Source organism: Anguilla anguilla, chromosome 8 (assembly GCF_013347855.1).
Source record: "Anguilla anguilla isolate fAngAng1 chromosome 8, fAngAng1.pri, whole genome shotgun sequence".
NCBI classification, from domain to species: Eukaryota; Metazoa; Chordata; class Actinopteri; order Anguilliformes; family Anguillidae; genus Anguilla; species Anguilla anguilla.
In genome coordinates, this window is record NC_049208.1 from 39815406 (window position 1) to 39834760 (window position 19355).

General features: G+C 47.2%; 1 protein-coding gene across 1 annotated transcript in view; it reads left to right on the top strand.

Annotated features, from left to right (window-relative positions):
* The window catches only part of gabbr2 (gamma-aminobutyric acid (GABA) B receptor, 2), a 211634-nt gene that overhangs the window by 157470 nt on the left and 34809 nt on the right, over window positions 1-19355 (top strand). Inside the window, exons 10-13 of the mRNA XM_035430498.1 lie at window positions 40-190; window positions 943-1075; window positions 3263-3370; window positions 7592-7714. Coding sequence (XP_035286389.1) covers window positions 40-190; window positions 943-1075; window positions 3263-3370; window positions 7592-7714 — 515 coding nt within the window. The remainder of the gene's footprint in view (window positions 1-39; window positions 191-942; window positions 1076-3262; window positions 3371-7591; window positions 7715-19355) is intronic.

A 19355-nucleotide genomic window follows, 5' to 3' on the forward strand; every position in this document is an offset into this window, starting at 1 on the left:
CGGGCAGGCAGTTGACCAATCGGTTCCTCTGTGCTGTAGGAGTGGAGCCCCCCAAGGACCGGACGTTTGTGCGCTTGCAGCGGCGTCACATCAACGTGCCCCTTTACAGCATCCTGTCCACCATTACCATCCTGGGCATGTTCATGGCCGGCGCCTTCCTCTTCTTCAACATCAAGAACCGCAACCACAGGTGACGTCACTCTCGGGTTCCCCCCCGGGGGTACAGCCGAGCCCTTTCTGGTCAAGAGACACACTGACCGCATCTACTTTTGGTCCCTGTTTCAGTGCCGTATGCCATATTAGGTCATGTGAGTTTAAATGTTCTCTTTCTGAGTGTTTCCTCTACCTGGCTGACTGCTGTGTCTGTAGATCGAAGACAGGGATGACAGCCAATGCCTTCTCATGGATCGAGGGTCGCATGGATTTCAGAGTTCGGTTTCATATGGCAATAGATATTTGGCCCTGGAACATTCGGCCATTTAGCAAATTTTGATTTCAGAGAAGAAACGGTTCGTTTTCTGAAGCTCTTCACATTCCCCGCTCGGTAAGCTTCTTATCCCGACGTGTTTAGCCAACTAAACGCGTCGACGTTCAGTGACACGAGCGAAGTGGAACACGCCATTGATCGAGCGACGAAGCCCATAGCCTGGGTATAGTAGATTTCCTCCCTGTGCACCAAAAACCCCTTTTAGCCTGACCTCATCTCAATGAAAAAAAAACCCTTATCTCCAAGCTTGCAGATGGAATATAGGAGTCATTACGCTGCTGGCTTCTTAGAAGGGGATATTTAGAGGATCCCAACAGACTGGTGTAAATGGGTCAGCCAGGCGTCCCATTTATTAATCATAAAGGCAAACGCGGCTCGTTGCATCCTGGGTAGCTCCAGATCAATATCAGTCAGACTGACTCCTCCCCCTCCCCCGTCCGTCTCCATCTGCCCAGGTTAATAAAGATGTCCAGTCCATATATGAACAACCTGATTATCCTCGGTGGAATGCTGTCCTATGCCTCCATCTTCCTGTTCGGCCTTGACGGGTCCTTCGTGTCGGACAAAGAGTTTGAAACCCTTTGCACTGTGAGTATGCGCGCTAGCACGTACACACTTTTGTTATAGAAGTTAAGTCGACTTGTTTGTAATGAAAATGTGAATCTGGATTTTGGTGCACTGCCAAGGTTTGGTAATTTGGTAAGTGTTGCCCCGTTCATAAGAACTCACATGCTGCCTGGCTTACCATCTACTGTAGATCCCTGACTTGCTTCAACCAATCAAAAGGCTTTATTCTTCAAAGTGGAACACTGTATTTTATTTAGATCAGTGTGTCATTGATTACTCGTGACTGGGTCTACCCATTTTGAGATTCCAGAAGCCTCATTCTCCCATTACTTTCTAATGCATGTGGTGTACATTATCTCATAAACCTCTTAAATGTGAAAAACTGAGACTTCTCCAAATTGAGGAGCATTGATTATTGACGTCGAGATGTTTGTCACATTAATGGCTGCTTCAATAATACCTTGCATGATTTACCAAACCAACTGCAGGCAGGCACAGCCCAGTGTCTATCCATTAAATCTCACGGAGACGAATAGACTGAAGTCTTCCAGCAGCCATTGTCATCATTGCACCATCACAAAGGAGTCCTTCTTCTGGGATATGAGTTTTATCTTCTTTGATGTTGGATGGCTCACGTCCGATTTAGTCTGCCTTCATTATATCACTGTTCCCTGTGTTTAGTTACAGATATAGGCTAATATCCTTGACAGTGATGCTTAAAACTACACGCGTTTTGTGCATGAATAAATTGAATCTCTGGTGCTGTGTACTACATACCACATTTATGCGCAGGAACAGGGCAAACCAGTGCAAATCTGATCCATAGATAGAGCTTTGAGAGTGCACTCACCCAGGCCCCCGTCTGTGTGGACAGTAGGAAGCCGCTAACTGCTCATCGATAGCGCATATCAGCATTGAGCAGCTCACTGAGTGCATGCTGCTCGATGAAAAAAAAAAAAATAAATAAATAAATCAGTGACCGGTGAACGGTTGACCTCTCTGTGCCCCCTGCTCTCCTGGGGGCCTGACGGATGCGCCCGGCGCCGAGCGGCTTCCCTGCCTGTGTAAATCAGGATGCGGCCACACAGCCAGGCCCGCCCCCCCCCGCTCCCATCAGCTGTCACGTCACATCGTTACAGCGCGCGCCGTGGACGACCAATCAATGGCGCGATTGTTATTGGGGACCATTAGCGGGTCGTCTACGCACACTACGCCCAGGAGAAAGCAAAATTAATTTTGATTGTTCGGAATGCGCCCCCCTCCCCCAGACTGACAGAAAACAAATCCCAGGACGTTATTTTATGTTCTGTGATTATCCCAAAGCATTGTGGTCTTCCAAGGTTAATTGCTAGTGTTTTTGTCCTTGAAGATCACAGGCTTTAAGTTCCAGTCATATTTATCTGCATTAATGGGTAGACACTATCATGGAAGTCAAAGGAAGCCTTTGTATGCTACAGTAATTTATTAAGCTGTTTGAGCACAGTTGTCACTGGGTTTGACACTACTGATATTTGTCCTAGTCATGGCTAAGGGAGGTGGGTGCAAATTTTGACACTGCTGGGAATTTCGTATTAAAGATTTTGGCGCGCAGTATTGTGGTGCATTGGCAAGCTGGTTTGGCTTGCGTCTGTAAAGTTGCTGGTTTACATCCAGGCTTTGATGAAATGTTGTACCTGTTCCTGTACGGTACGAGAATTATCTTAAAACATAGAATGGCCGTGCCTCTCTATTGATGAGTGTGCCAGCTGAATGATAGCTCATCACAATGTTCTCATCGAAAAACAAGACAATTAACTTTTTGTTTGCACTAATGTTTCTTTGATTCTCCCAGAAGTTTATTGAACAAGAATATAAGGCTTGCAGTTCTTTTATTTTATTAATATTTTACGAATGTAATAACCATGACCATAACCATTCATAACAATTTAAGCCAATCATATGATTCATATCCCTGTCTCCCCAGAGCACTTGCTTTAAATTTTAAAAAATTTGCCTTGGAAGCAAATATTTTTCTGAACTTTACTGAACTCATTTACTGTAGTGGTTCTCATCACATATTGTATGAGAATGAAACAGGAAATGTTGTATCAAAGCTAATCACAAAAATGCATTGCAGCTTGACTTTAATAGAATTTAAGTTGTGCGAACCTTCTACTGTATGTTGTACATGGTACTTTGAGATGGATATTCAAACTTTCTCTTGTTCAGGTTCGCACTTGGATTCTCATTGTCGGATACACCACTGCATTTGGCGCAATGTTTGCTAAGACATGGAGGGTGCACGCCATTTTCAAGAATGTCAAGATGAAGAAAAAGGTAAGCAAAATGAAACGATCCCTTGCATTTGTAATGTCTTGGCTCAGAGACACTTACACTGGGACAGAATGATTGCAGGATGCTCAAATGTCATTTTTCGAAGGCCATGTGTGCGTTTTATTACAGAATCGTTATTCTTCTTGGAAAAGCCTGTGCTTTTTTTTGTAAAAATGACCTTGAGATGTTCATTTGAAACTAGATGTGCACACGATGTCCTCTTGTATGGTGGGGCGGTACAGGAGAGGGGTGTGTGAAGGAGAGCCCAGCGAGGAGGGCCACCCGTTGAGCGGTGTTGGTGTCAGCTTCAGTCAGAGCGCACAGACAGAGTTACCGCACCGTCCTGACATCTCTCCATCGATCTCCTCACAAAATCATTACATCCATTTATTTCGCTCTGTTGGGTACAGTGCAAGGAGATGGAGGTTCCTCGAAGGACAAAAGCTCAGTGTCACAGATTTGATACTTGAAACTGGGCAATCCATGACTGTAGTTTTAAGGCGCACATTTCAATTATGTATGGTATTGTATTTATACAGCTGAAAATATTGATGCACTGTTCATGGAAATGAAGTAGATTTAATTGTTTTGACTCAAAATCTTGAAAGCATTTTTTTTTTTTTTTTTACACTTGACCAAATGCATATACACATTTTTATGCTATGTCAAATGACCCGCTCTAAACTGTTTGCTGTTTTTTTTTTTCTTTCTTTCTGCTGTTCACTGAAACACATGCTAAAAGAGAGACATGCCTTCTGAGTGATTATGTAAAATACTGCCAGCCTTTAGCGGCGCTGCTCCTCTGGCTTCTCGCGCCGAGTATTTTTAGACATCGCGGAAATTGTGTGGGATGACAGCTATAATAGGAAGTGTGGGAGCTGTCAGCGAAAGCTGCGTGTTGCTAATGTGGCAGTGAGGTCACTGCCATTTTCCACATGCTCCCATCTCGTGCCCAGGACGGAAGCCTGGGGGAGCATCGTGCCTCGATCGGCTCGGCCTGTGTGTCCGACCCTGATCGGAACAGGGAACGAGACCTGGGTTGGGTCTCTGCGTAATGTTTCTGACCAGGATTATAAAAAATTAAAATGAGATATTGAGTCTGGTAAGTATTATAAATTTAACTATTACTATCTGTCGTATTGTCAGGAGGAATATAGCATAGCATGAGTAGCAATAGTACTAGTGACTTTCTGATCAAAGAAACAAAATTATTGAGGCAAATGCATGTTTATTTCATGCATTATTATTATTATTATTATGTTAAGTCACATAACAAAGATCCAGCCACAATGTCTACTTTTCTTTCAGTCGTTTTAGTCGTTATACCAAATCCCCGTGTGTGTCAGGGTCCTGGGCGATGCGCTATCCTCTGTTGGCCTGGGGAGGGTGTAGACTACCACATGCCTCCTCCGATACATGTGGAGTCGCCAGCTGCTTCTTTTCACCTGACAGCGAGGAGTCTCACTGGGAGAGCGTAACGCATGCGGAGGTTCACGCTATCTCCCCCAGATCCCCTCCCCGCTGAACAGGCGCCCCGACCAACCAGTAGGAGTCGCTAATGTAACAATCAGGACTCTCACCAGCTTCCCACCAGGGAACACTGCCAATTGTGTTCGTAGGAACGTCTGGCCAAGCCGGAAGTACCGCTGCCGGGGATTGAACCCGGGTCTCTGCGGTGGTAGGCGAGTGCTTATACCTCTACATTATGTATGTAGAGGTATAAGCATGAAATGAAAGCATGGACACTGCTGAAGGTGTGGCTGTCTCAGCGTGTGTCTTTCAAAGCATCAGGTTACCGTTGACTCCTTTTTATTGAAGTGCTGCCGAACAAGTGCATGAACAGGTGCCCAGTTCCAGCGCTGAGGCTTGTCTGGGCTGGGCTGCCTTGCATCTTAAATCAAAGAGCAATTCTCCGGTCCTCAGGATTTCAGCGCGCTGATTTCCATGCCGTAACTGACTGAGGGACCTGGGCGCGGCCGTCCGGCGAGCTAATGGCTGCCTTCCCGTGGGTTACTACCTCCGGCGCTCTCGTGCACCCGTTCATAAAGCACGCCCCGCCATCGCGCTGCTCCCCGCGACAGCGGGCTGCAAATCAATGCCCGCTCGCTAAAGGTTCCGCTTCACAACACCTACAGCACGCTTCTTCACTCCTTAAAGAGCACGGCTCGGAGTAGGGTAAACAGAGACCCTGTCAGTCAGGAGACCGCACCTCGCCCGCCTGGCTGTCAGATTTACTCGAGCGCTCTGCGGTTTCTTGGGTAAACTGAGCGTGAGTCTGTGGATGCATTGCTAGCTCTCAGTCGAGCGCACGTACACTCGTAAGGAGAGAGGAGGAACCCGGGATGCAAACAGATTTTCACTCAGCTGTCCCTTAAAAGCAAGCTTTTCTTCACAATAGCATGTAACACACAAGACACAAGGGATTATATCAACGAATTAGCACAATAATTCACCGTTATTGCTGCTAGGCATACAAAATTTTAAAAAATGCAATTATTCAGATAAGCCTTGCATTACTGGCAACAGCGGGGTTTTTTTTTTTTTTACTATTTGATCATTATGTTGGAAGTGATGCCATTAGAGTGAAATTTATGAGTCTACTGAAATCTACCCGCCAATCAAATTAGTCTACTGGGATCAATTTAATAACACCAACTGTACATCCTCCATGCTCTCTGGAAAACATTTCATTTATGAAATAGATAATAGTTTTCACAGTGCGTGGCTCTTTCAGCGCAACTAATAGCATATTTATCTGTCATAATCAGCCTTCTTAATAACAAATAGTAGAAGGAAAAAAGTCACAAAGGCATTATTTCCCACCATTAAATATCATAAATTCAACATAAATTCTCTTTGAACCGCCCTCAATATTTCTGCATGGTAGGCCCTGCTGTTCCTTGTGCTTTGCTCATGAATCCAGATAAGGGAGCAATGATTCAGACAGGGCTTCATTGAGAAATCAGCGATGAGGCCCCGCCCTCGCTCGTGTTTGATTGGGTGCCCTTCAGAGCACCTGATCGCGCCGCCGCCTTGAGTTTTAATTCCACGCACACTCGCGGCCGAGCGACAGCGCAGTTCTCGCCAGAGCAAGGACACGAGCCACGGCACCAGACTTGAACCAGTTTCCACGGTGTAAAAAAAAAGTTGCCGTACGTAACATTTACTTTATTGAGTGACATTTCTCATGATAACGTCTCAAGGCTGCAGCTGCTTTATTTGTTGAGCTCTGTCAACATCTAAAGATGAGTGATTTTTCAACCAAACTAACTATGTCAAGATGGATAATGCACTGTAGCTTTCATTTTAACTTCTAAAAATGTACACTTGTTTATTTCCTTTGTTTTAAATAAATTTGGCGTTTAAATATTCATGTGCGAACCTCGCTTTTTTGGTGAGCGCATAGGCATACGCAGTTCTCCGAAACGTGGTGCTACCGGCCTGATTCTTTTCACACGCAGATTACAGCTAAGCTCTCACAGAGTGGAGTCGGAGGAAGACCTTTCATATGCGGCTTTAACATACAGTCCACAGGTGGCCGCTTGATAGCAATGAAACACAGACCTCTAACTGACTGAAACCTCAAATACCCTGGGCGACACAATTGCCAAGTACGCTTCACCCTATGGAGCTACCAGCTACAGTCAGCACTGGCATGGTCCAGATTCGATCCAAGACCGTTGGGCTCATCCTTGCACCACAGCAGTGCTTTAACCAAATGAGCCACTCAGAAGCCTAAAAATATGCAAGTTAATCACAATTATCATGTTGTTTCACTGATATAGCTGTGGTCCAGAAAATCATGACCCTAGGGTGATTTTAAAACATCTTTTGCTGACAGTATTTGGAGACCTCAGAGAAAATGTTACCCTTCCATCTCTTTGTAGTTACAATGTTCTGGGCACAAAAGGTGTGGTCCGCTTCTGTTTGTGCGTTCAGAAACAGAGGATCAAAACCCGTCGCGTCCCACGCCGGACCGAGCGCCTCACCTGAAAGAAGCCGTCGCTTTATCCGATCTGATTTTCTAAAACCGGTTCATTCCTGTGTTGTCTGACCTTTGCTTTGATTTTCTCCGGTCAGGTCAAATGCTATTAAAAAAAAAGATCAGTGGGTCTCGCTTTCATCTGCCAAAGTTCAAAATGTGAGAGACGGCAGTGGTGGGTTACGTCTCCGCGTCCGCGTTCCCTGGGCTCATCCTCCCTTCTCTCTCTCCCCTCTGTCCAGATTATCAAAGACCAGAAGCTGCTGATAATTGTGGGTGGCATGCTGCTGATTGATCTGTGCATCCTAATTTGCTGGCAGATCGTGGATCCGTTGAAGAGAACCGTGGAGGAGTACAGCCTAGAGGTACAGCGCTCACATGATTTACACCTGCAGGTCATCTACCGTAGCCATGGATGGGCCAATAGCTGGGTGTTGGGTCACCTGATGCACCAAAATGTGTGGTGTATTGTTTTACCAAACTTTAAGATAAGGTATAATTTAATAATTCTGAGCATAATTATGTAATGGTTCATATGATGTAATCATAAGCTGTGGTCTAGTAAGCTATAGAAAAATATGGTACTACCATAAATGGTACAATATTGATGTATATGATGTATGTATGAAGCTTTTGCTCCTTTGTTATATCACAGCTGTCAAAGTGATATTAATGAAGAAGTTTAGATCACACGAGACAGTTCATTTGTTGACTATTTTTAAGATCAGATTATCTTTTCTAATTAAAAAATGAGCAAGAACTGTACTGGTATTGTATCACAGGGATGCACGAGCTGGGAAGTAAATCAACCGAGCGAGCAAATTTAGTTTGTTTTTGTGAGATCAAATTGTTTCACAATGAATTTTTTTCCACACCAGCAAACTCTTGATATATTTTGCTCTGCCTTCTGTTTTTAAAAAAAATAACCTCTATTAAGCAAACAGCTTGCTGTAGATAAGATGGTTTTATGGCTGTATTTAGAGACTTTAAACAGGTCTTGGCAGTGAGTATACCACAAACCCCCTTCTTTCAGGAGTTCAGAAGCTTGGTGTTTGTATGAGATAGTTCAGCTCTCACCCATCCTGTTTAAGAAAAGCAGGAAGTGAAACGCTCTCCTCCAGTTGGATATTGCCTCTTGCCAGACAGGAGGGGGGTTTTGGCAGGGGCATTCGGAAAGTGACACTCGAATGCCTTCTGCCCACGTCGCCCAACAGGGGGCAATGTGCGGATGTGCCAGGCCTAGGTTATTAACAGCCACAAAGTGCGGTAAAGATAGATCAAATGCTGCAATCTGTTACAAGAAGCATGGGAATTGAAGGCTTTTTCCCCTTTGAATTGCAGTTAAGTCCCAGAAATTTAGAAGCAAAATGTGTACTTCAGGTGTTGCAAATTGCTGAATTTGGCTGATTCAGACGTAGAGAAACAGCTCAGCCCGGCCTTTAGAAGATGACAACTTATCCCCCATTTGTTCAGCAAAAATGGTAAAATTGTATAATGATCATTTCCTCTGAGTTTGTTAGCTTCAAGGAAAATATTTAAAATATCCATTTTTGGAGAGCAACAATAAAACATTTTTTGCGCCGAAGTCACTTTAAGAGTGGCAGTCAGTTTTTTTTTAATGAGGAAGGATTAAAGGCTCTCATGCAGGCAGTGCCGAAATGGGAAGCGCGTTCTAGAAAGACGGGTCTGCGGCTCCCATCGCTAACGCGGGCCTCGGTAAGTGGCTTCGGCTCTGACTCCGGCTGACAGGCTCGTCTCAGGTAGAGACGCGTGTTAACAAGCGCTGCCACCAATGTTTACACGCTCCTTCGAGCTCGCCAGCAACCCTCGGCTCCCTCTAATGTGCCGTGGCAGCTAGTCACGCCGCTTTTAACTAGCGCGCTACGGCGGGCGAAGGCGGGCGGTGTTTTTGCGGGGTGGGCGGGTTGCTTCATCCGTCCAAGATTTCTTGGTGTGCGCTACTGCAGCTAGGCAATTACCGAAGTGCTTCGGTTATGCTTATTCCAGTTTTTATTTTTAAACGCACCAAGGTCCTGCTAGCTGGTCCGACAGCCAGTTGAAAACAGATAGCGACGGGAGTCATTCTCGTTCCGTATGAAGGCATACTGAAAAACCGTAGAATAGTCCATTGAGAACCCTGTATGTTCCTTATGAATGGGCGACAGGTTTGACGGACTCCAGGGTAAAGGTGAAGTGCTTCATGCTGAGATTCAGTCATCAGCAGCTCTTAGTCACATGGGATTAGTGTATTCTGTGTATCGCATCATGACAGTGCAATCACTTCAGTTTAAGTGGTGGGGAGTTACCAGGAGAACAGAAAACCAATAGGTTTTGCATAGAAGCCTTAGCATCTGGAACTGTTACTCTGTTGTTTTGTCAGCCTCAGGATGCCCAAGTTGGTTACATTCTGATTCAAGTAGCTCTAAACTGGTGATTTACTAATAGCACAATAGCAAAGATGATATATTTTCCAATATAATGCACTTTATATCAACATATAATTTTACAAATAGCAGCATGTGCTGTGATGATATATTTCCTGAGGCTGTATATACTGTATGGACAGATCAATTTCATCGCATTTATTCACTACTATAAATATCAGTTTTTATTTATGTTGCTACTTCTTTCCTTGAATGCAGCAGTTTCAGGTTGCAGACCAGGTATAGTGTGAAGCATACTGTGAAAGGCTCTTCATAAAATCTGCTACATAAATAAAATTTGATTAATTTCTTGCCCCATAGGAAATACATCCAACAAAAAAAAATGAGACTAAATGTAATTTTTTCAAGGGTAATTGGGTAATATACACACATACTACCTCCAGAGGCACAGTATTGCTGTACAAGCTGCCTGGGACTTTTCTTGAAGTCTATTTTCTATACTTTATACCACATGACCTCACGTACCCTATACCAGCTATTGTAAAGCTATCAGAAACTTCACCAAACATCTAAAATGTCCTCCATCACACATACACACACAAAAATGTTTGGGCCTATCTTAAACATACACTAAAACTGAAATAATACCACAAAAACTTTGGAAAAAGTGAATTGTCTCTTTAAACTTCTATACACTTGTATACTGCATTAATTCCTTGTGTGCAGTTAAATATGTGTCAGCTTCTCTTACTCTTTTAGCTGAAGGCATTTTAAAGGGCAAGTAGGTATTTCAGATTAATTAGAATTCTTCCCTGTCTCGCGAACATATGGACCATGCGTATCATCTCTCAACTTGAAGGGCAGGAGGATTTTAACCGTCTTTGCCATGCACAGGATAGGCTCTTCTGAACCTATTAAAATCAGCTCTGAACTCCAGAGGTCAGTGGGACTCCATGATAAAGGCAGGTCCCTCTAGGTGGGCTTTCAGGAGTCTCTGATGGTATCGAACTGCTGGTCTGCAGTTTGTTTGTGGCCTCTTGCTAGGGAAGGGAGTCAACGTTTTAAGCCTTTGACTTAAGCCGTCTTTGTAAGGCAAGGTCATGTCAAACACTGAAACGCTGAAACGCACAACTTTTTTCAACTTGCCGGTTATTCTACTGGTGAGGAGAATGTGACCAAGAACACACAGCTATAGTAATGGCTTAGAATTGCTTTTTCTTTGTTTAATGTCAGCCAGTGGAATTATAAAGATGACGTTTTCATTTGCAATCATCTATTCATTGTTCCAAGCTGTGGACATATGGCACATTTTTTGACACGAGTATTAATTTTCTTTTTCAAAAAGACCGGTGATATAATTAGTAGGTCTTGTGAAAGTGGCATAGGTGCCCTTTCAGATGAATAACCATGTCAGGAGACAGTAAGAATGAAAAAAGCTAAACTTATATATTTATTCATTCATTTTTTATTTTGGTAAATGGACTGCATTTATATAGTGCTTTTATCCAAAGCGCTTTACAATTGATGCCTCTCATTCACCCATTCACACACACACTCACACGCCAATGGTGAAAGGCTGCCATGCAAGGTACCAATCAACTCATTGGGAGCAATTAGGGGTTAGGTTTCTTGCTCAGGGACACTTCGACACGCCCAGGGCAGGGGATCGAACCGGCAACCCTCCGACTGCCAGACAACCGCTCTTACCTCCTGAGCTATGTCACGCCTACTTCATTGATATTGTGCTTATTGCATCTATGCACATCTCCTGTAGTTCTTCAGGGCAAGGGGTATGATGTGGAATCATAAATGGTTGATAAACTGCCTCGCAGAGGTAAAGCGGAATCCAAAATTATTGCAGTGAGGTGAAGGTCATAACGCTTTGTGTCCCCGCTCTGAAAGTTTATTCGGTCCTAGTGATTTGCGACTTAGCACCTCGACCTTTGCACACCACCAGCTTTACTCGTTGGCAAGTTCCCTGCTCGTGAGAACAGCACACATTGATCTGTGTTTTGAGGAGGGGATGCCTATATTTAAATAAAGGGCTCAGGTGAGTGAAGGAGGCTGTGAGTGTTTTACATGTTGCAGTGCGTCTATTTTTTTGCACAATTTAGAACAGAATACCAGCAGTGACTGACTGTGGAGCTGCATGTTTAAGCCACCTTGGCTGGGATTGGGTGAGATTTGTTGGAGGGGGGCCAGGGACATCGAGATCAACAAGGCAGCGGTGTGGTAGCCGAGAAGCTTAGGCTCTTGCGCGTTCAAAGCACTGAACCTGTGATTTAACACTGATAATGCACATTAATCATGAAGTATGATAACAGATCATTCCTCTTTAAAGCTGAGTATTACAAACAATACCAGCCTAAACATTCTGAATGATTAGCCATCATATACAACCACATTTTATAATAGTCTGTGTCTGACCAGCTTGTGCTCTGGCAATACCAGACACAGCTGTTGGTGTGTTAAGCACCCAGCTCGATCAAATTTCTACCAACTTCAACTATTCATCGTCCAAGTCCATTGCTAAGAGTTATAAATGAATAAAAATGGCTGTTGTCAGTCAGCAGATCACTATTGGCTAGCCTACCAAGCAAACAAGCAAGCAAATAGGTAAGCAAGCTAACTACAATTACTCATCAGCAAAACACTGCAGACTTCTAAGTTGCTAACCCCTGTCAATTCTATTTTTGATAGCGATGAAATGACATATCAGTGTAACTAAGCTGGCTGATTTGTGCTGTATCTCCGTGCAGTTGTGGTTTGTGTGCGTGTATGTGTGTGTGTGTCTGTGCGTGTGTGTGTGTGTGTGTGTGTGTGTGTGTGGGGGAACATTAGTTTCCAGTGAAACAGCAGGTCTTTTGCAGCCTAGGACAGTGAAGCAGAGGAACAGCAGGGTCCTCTGTCCCCCGCGCGCCTGCTAGCTAGCGCCACCAGCGAGGACGGCGCCCGCCCCAGCGGGGGAATACGTGTTGTTTTGGAGCGCCGCGGGGGGAGCTGCCGTGACAGGGGCTGATAAGGTCCGCGCGGCCGCGGGGGTGAGCCCGGGCGGGGCAGCGGGCGCAGGCAGGAAAAAACAAGCCGCTCCGCAGCACCGGCCTGTCCCGGGGGGCCCGGCACAGCTGCGCGCCCGCTCCCCCGGCGCTCGTTTGCCGGTCGCAGCCGGGGGGGGGGGGTGGGTGGGGGCGGGAGGGGTGGTGCGGGGTAACCCTCTCTGTGGCGACGCCCTCCCCGCAGCAGCCGAGCACCAACAGGACAAACAAGGAGTTCTCACCCCCCCGCTCCCCCTCCCATACCCTTACCATGGGATAGACAGGGGAGCGTGTCTGAGCTGTGTGAGGAAGAGGCCGTCTCTTCCTGTTCCTCCCTCAGCCTCCCTGCTTCGTCATCGACCCACAGTGCAGTCAACCACTCTGCGATCGACACGCAAAGTTTTCCTTTGAGAAAGTAAAGCTTACATGCTTCGTTTCCACACTAAGCATTCATAATTCACCCTTTGGAAAGCTGTTGACTGGGTGCCCATTTTCAATATGTCTGACATTTAAAAGAGAGCGCACTATTACTTAAAGACAGTATGCAGAAAAGGCCCAAACATGTCAGATTTTTTAATGCTTTCAGCTTTGTTCCTTATTGTAGTTTACAGACTCACTCCAGTCTTGCCTTAGCTCCAATGGCAGCCATCATGATAGCTTGTGACTGACAAGCAGAAACACAGACATTTCCGTCTTTATTGACTGAGTAATGCTCAGGATATTGTGCACTCTTAAAGACACTCAAGGCCAAAGAGACAGAAGAGATAGTCCAGGGCTGAGTGTGTGATGGTGTCTACCTGTGTGAACTGACATTTTTGTATTTCTGCAAATGTGATATCAAGCAGAAGCTTATCTCATGTTGATGTCAGCATGTAGCCTGTGGGTGTTTTTGGAGGAACTCATGCATGGGGAAGTCCTTAAAGCCTTAAAGACCGAAACCCACTCTATTCATGGTGAGACAAAACCAGCTTTTTTTTCCCCAGTCCTGGTGACTTCTGGTCATAGTCAGCAAAATATACCGTTATTATTTTTCTTTGCCTCAGTGTAGACACAGACCTTTGCAATACACGTTACTGTAGTGTGCAAACCACAGATACATCTGCAACACTTTCAAGGGAAAACCAGCACACAAGGTGCTGTGTGAAATTCCAGCTGTTATACATTGTACGGGGTGGTAATAGCCGATGTATTTGAACTGCTCATCCAACATGGGATCACAGGCTGGTCGTATCAGCTGCGATTCCTGGAGTGGATTCAGTCCACTGTGTGACCGGTGATCTAAATGCAACAAGCAAGCTACAGAGAGCGTAAAAAAACTGGGACATCTCTAGTGCACAGTCAAATAAAATTAGCAAAGAGGGGAGCGCGAATGACTGGGAATAGTTTTCATAATGTGTAACGCTTCATGAAACAGATTGATGAATATCATTGTCTGTTAAAGCACGGGTTTGGGGATCTAATAGCCTAGTCTCTAGTCCTTGGACTCTAAAGTGATTTTAACAGGGAAAACGTGAGAAATCTATCATAGCGTGGATAGGTTCACATGATTCATTTGACGTTGGCCGAGAGGCGATTGGCAGTCCTGGCTTGGGCAGCCGGAGCCCTGCAGCACGGAGAAACAGGTTCCGCCCGGCACCGCTACCAGAACCAATCCCGCTCGTCAAACAGAGCCCGGGGCCAACACTTTTAAGCGAATGGACACGCTCTAAATGCGAGGGGCGGTGTTTGCGTGCAATTTATTGAGCAACATGTTCACCGGCGTTGATTGATTCATCCGGCATGGCTGACCTCCATTGTACACAACAGTCAGAGGTCAACGGGGGGGCTACACGCTCTTGGAATTGATCAGCCAGAGCGATCTGTCATCGCGGCAGCGCAGGAAGGCTCCGCGCGCCGTAGCCCGTCTTCTCTTTCTCCAGGCGTCTAAAAGACCGCGCGAGGCCCGCTCCGTGACGCACGCGCAAACCGGCCTGAAACCGCGCTGAAGAATCCCAGATTTGAAGGGAGCGATTAAACGAATTTAGCGCTAGTGAATAATTCAGCGTTCCGTAATGGCGGCGGCGGCGGTGTTGCCGGCTGGAGCTCCGGAACGGAGCCGGAAGAGAGGAAGTGGCGTCTGCGTCACGGGCCGCGGCGGAGCGACGCAGGTGTCCCCCCCCCTCGCGTGCACGACCTGGCTACCTCTCAGGGAACGCGCGGGCCTTCTGCTTCCTTTCCCCCGTAACGACGCGCGAACCATCAGGAGACTGATTAGCATTCCAGTGGGCTGCCTGATTTCTAACCCCCCCCCCCCCCCCCCCCCACCCCCCGTCAGCTTGCTCTGAGCCGCAGCAAATCGAAGCTGCAGGGAATATTGCGGTATGTCGTTGCCTTGGCAACAGGCGCGATCCTGACACCGGCGAGCGAGCGAGCTAGCGCGGCGCGGCGCGGCGCGGCGGCGCACCGTCGACGCCGGGGAACCGAACCGGAGGGGCGGCCGGGGCAGCGGAGGGTGCTCTGCCCCAGTTTTTTTCCGGCCCCGCTTCACGCAGACGCCCCCGCCCCCCCGGCTCCGCGCCGGCCCCCTCCGTCACGCTTCCTCCACAGCGCTGGCATTCGCCCCGGCGAAGCCGCGCGGCCCGCGTGAGTCACTGTCTGCTTTTGATGTGCAAATGTTCCGCAAGGAGGACGGTGAATATTTCAGGCGGTGGGTCTGAACATGAAAGATCTCATTAGCAGCTGCTGGAGTCTGGAGATAAGGGCCGAGCACTGCGGTGTCGATGGCAGCGTTTCGGATACGCGGGGTAGAGAACAAGGGTCCCAGCCAGGCCAATTCCCCCAGTCTCTCTCTTTCTCTCTCTCTCTGTCTCTCTTTCTCTCTCTCTTGCTTTCTCTCTCTCGCTCTCTCTCTCTCCTTTTCTTTCACTCAGTCATGCTCACTGTCTCTCTCTCCCCTGCTTCTTTGTCATTATTGTGGGACCGTGGATGGTGCCTTCTAGAACGGTAACCCTCCCCAAATATCTTAGCAGGTTAGCATATATATCTTTTGTGTGTTCATAGGGAGCAAGGTTGAGAGAGAGAGAACTGTGGCGATCGCTCTGGCTGGCGGGGAGGTGACTGAGGGGGCGAGTCGTCCTTTGCGTGCATGTAGACTCACCCCAACATGCACGGGGCAAACGGCTGCCCAGCTAGGCCTGCCAGATTTTGAATTTGCTGAAACCTGACAGCATGCGCACAGGCGACAGTGCAGCTTAAAGCTTGATTGGATCGCTGAGCTGAGCTGAGGTGGGGGGGGAGGTGGCTGTCGGAACTATGCACCGGGGGGAGGCTAGTTTCAGGAGGAAAAATGTAACTGTCCAAAATGAAGATGGAATTTGGAGTTCATTACAAACTAGCAGTCAAATTTGAATCAATTATTTAGACCGGACATTTGTATTGTCCGGTCAGGAGCACAAACCAGACCTGCACAAATAATTAGCAAAGCGGACATTCTGGTCCAAAACCGGGCGTCTGGCAACCCTACAGTATGCCCAGCGGCATCTGCTACAGGAATGTGGGAGCAGGTCCCCCCCTGCTTCCCGTGATTCAGCTTTGAAATGTTCTAAATCTCCAAACGATTGGAAGAAACACCATTAGGTCCCAGTGACTTTATTAGCGGGCCCGCAGACCTGTTATTTCCGGGCGCGGTTTCCGTTCTCGTTCCCAGAAACGGCGTCGGCGTTGGCGTCGGCGGGAACGCGTCCGCCTGTGGCCGCGTGCCGTAACCGTGACAGCCTCGTTTCCGCCGGTTATAAACCCGTCGGCCTCGCTGTCTCTCCGGGCGGCCGCCGCGGTGAGCGCGGGCGCTAAGGGAGATGGAAACACACAGCTGGCGTGGCGTTGAGAAACCTTCCGTGCGCCTTGCCGCGGTAACCTGTGTCCACTTCCTTGGTTTCGAAAATAAACTTTTCTCCCCCCATGGCGTTTACTATAAAATCCTAATGAGTTCAGCGTGTGATGTCACCGGGCAGATCTGCGCTGGGCCTCTAGCATGTCCTGAGACTCGCTCTGCCTCAGCGTGTCCTGGAGTTGAAATGTGGGCAGTAAGGACAGAGACAGAGCGCAGTGAGCTGTCTCGCTTGAGGACGCCATTTCGAGGGCGTTCTCAAGTTGACATGGAGACGCAAAGTGCCCGTCGCACCTACAGCCGAAGGAACGACTGGTTGTGTTTGCGTGTTCTCAAGCAGAGAATTGATGGTCACTCTGAGAATGACGGTTTTTTTTTCCTTAGGGATTGCGAAGACTGCATTATCAATTAAATTTCACTTAGGTGAAATAACATGACGAAAAGGCGCTTAGTTTTTATTTTCGAAGAATGTAACTTATTTTATTTACCCATCAGTCCTTGTGCAGCAGAATTTGCAAACCTGTATTTATTTAACAAATAATTAATATTCCATATGAAAATTCGGACAATTCATTCTTGTTTTTAACAATGTGCTATGATAGAGGTTATGGGGTAGAGATTGCATTTTGCATTTATTAACTGGTGCATCTAAAGCTGGAATTATCATCCTGAACGCTGAAAGCGTGGTCACCTGATGATTGAAGCTAAACCATTCACCGAAAATGAACAGTTCAAAAACAAAGCAAGCGCCAACAAGTGAAAACTGCATTGTGCTAAAATACGTTTCAGCGTAAAACCAGGGAACCCACATAAATCGAGAGATTGGTTTAGCTGAATACCAGTTTACACGGTGGTTCTGAAGGGTCTGGAACGGGAGCTCGTGGTGCAAACAATCCCTGCCTGAGACCCTGCTGGAGTATTTCAGGAGCAGTCACAGTTGCAGTTGTCCTCAGTCTCAGAATCCTTGTGGGAAACGGTGCATGTGTCTGCAGATTAGTTATTAGATATAAAAAGGTTGCCTGTAAACAACATGGCAATTAATATCTACAGCGCCGATCACTCTACAAAGCCAGCTAGGCCACAGAGGAATCACAACCACCCACCTTGAATTTTGTTTTTGCATTTTATTGACTCAACTGTCGGAAAAAAAAGCCAGTTTTTCATACAATAATAAACTGCTGAGAAGCACACCATCTCCACACGCCAGTTTTTCAGATTTTTCAGTTATGTGGTCACCAGAATTTGCTCAAATGATTCAATGGGCCTTGCTTATTAGTGAATCACCTCATTTAAGAGCTATATGTTCCCCTTTTTCTGAATTTGAAATCTGCTTTTCTTTCTCTCTCGAGTTAAGCCAGCTGTATCCACACATCAGGAGTACCGTGGTTGAAGCCTGTACACTTCTTCAATGCATTAGCCTGTGATCCAGTGACTGCTTCACACTTTACAATCCACAGTGTGCTACACTATGTACAGGAGAGGTAGAGATGAGCAGAGGTGCAGTGTAGCTCTTACTGAAGACTGCTAATGGTCATTGGGTGACCGTAGTGTCATTCGGTCTTAGTTACCAAGGAACCCTGAATGACCCATCCTTCCTAACTGTGGTGGGACAAGGTCGGTTGGGTTGCTGCAGACTCAAGGTCAAAGTTAGTTGATGTTGTAGCTGAGGCCGATGCCAGAACACACCACTGTGAACACCGGCCTGTACTTGCGGGCACCTTTATCAACTGAGCCACTCGAGAACCGAACCCATGAAAAGCAGCCTGCCACATTTCGTAGCGTGGAAATGGTCCGATCCTGGCTATTTTCGGTCTGGGTGCCTCTGCTGACATAAGCGGACCCACCTGAGAATCAAACTCATTTAGATCGGGACAGCGTGAGCCGGGAGTTATCTTTACCCAGCACCCCCACCTTGACCCTCCCCGCAGACCCGACGCACGCAGCTCTAATCAGGGAGGTGTGCAGCGTCCCCTAGGCCCCGCACGGGAACTCCAGGCCCCTCCCTCAAGGCTCTGTCATCTGCGTCACGGGCTCGAGGGCGGCTGCTAGGCGCTCGCCGAGCGGCGCGGTCTGAGCACGCCCGTAGGAGACCGACGCCGCCGAGGGCTTTGACAGATCCTGTTCGTACGCGTGGAGGTTACGATCGAGCGTGAGATTGAGCGCACCCGTGTAATCACGGAGCCAGTTCACCCGCGCGGGCGGCCCAGATTCGGCCTGGATTTGTCCTCGTTCCCAAGGAGCCCCCCCCCCCCCCCCCCCGAACTCTCTGGCTCGAGCCCGCCTCGGCGCAGACGCCGAGCGAGGCCGGGCCGTCGCCTGGGCTATGGTTGCCAGGCAACGGCCAACCGAGCACGAGGGAGACGCAATTTACCAATTAGGGGAGGTCCGAGCGAAAAGCGGTGTGTTGAGATTTCCCGCCGTTGCCCGCGAGGAGGCTAGTTAGAGCGGGGGGTGTGGCGGAGGGCATCAGGGAATCCTTTCCACAGCCAATCACTGCGAGAGCTGACTATGGAACAGCAGTGCAGCGGATACACCTGCCTTTGTGGTGCATTTAAAGACATTAAGACATTTAATCATGAGGAAGACTCTTCTGTTCCTCTCTGTGCTACAGCCTGGCATCAATATGATTAGAATTTGCTGACAATTGCTAAATTGTTATATTTCGCCAAAATCGAGCATTTCTTTTAACATTTAGACCCAAATAATAACGCTGGTATACTGT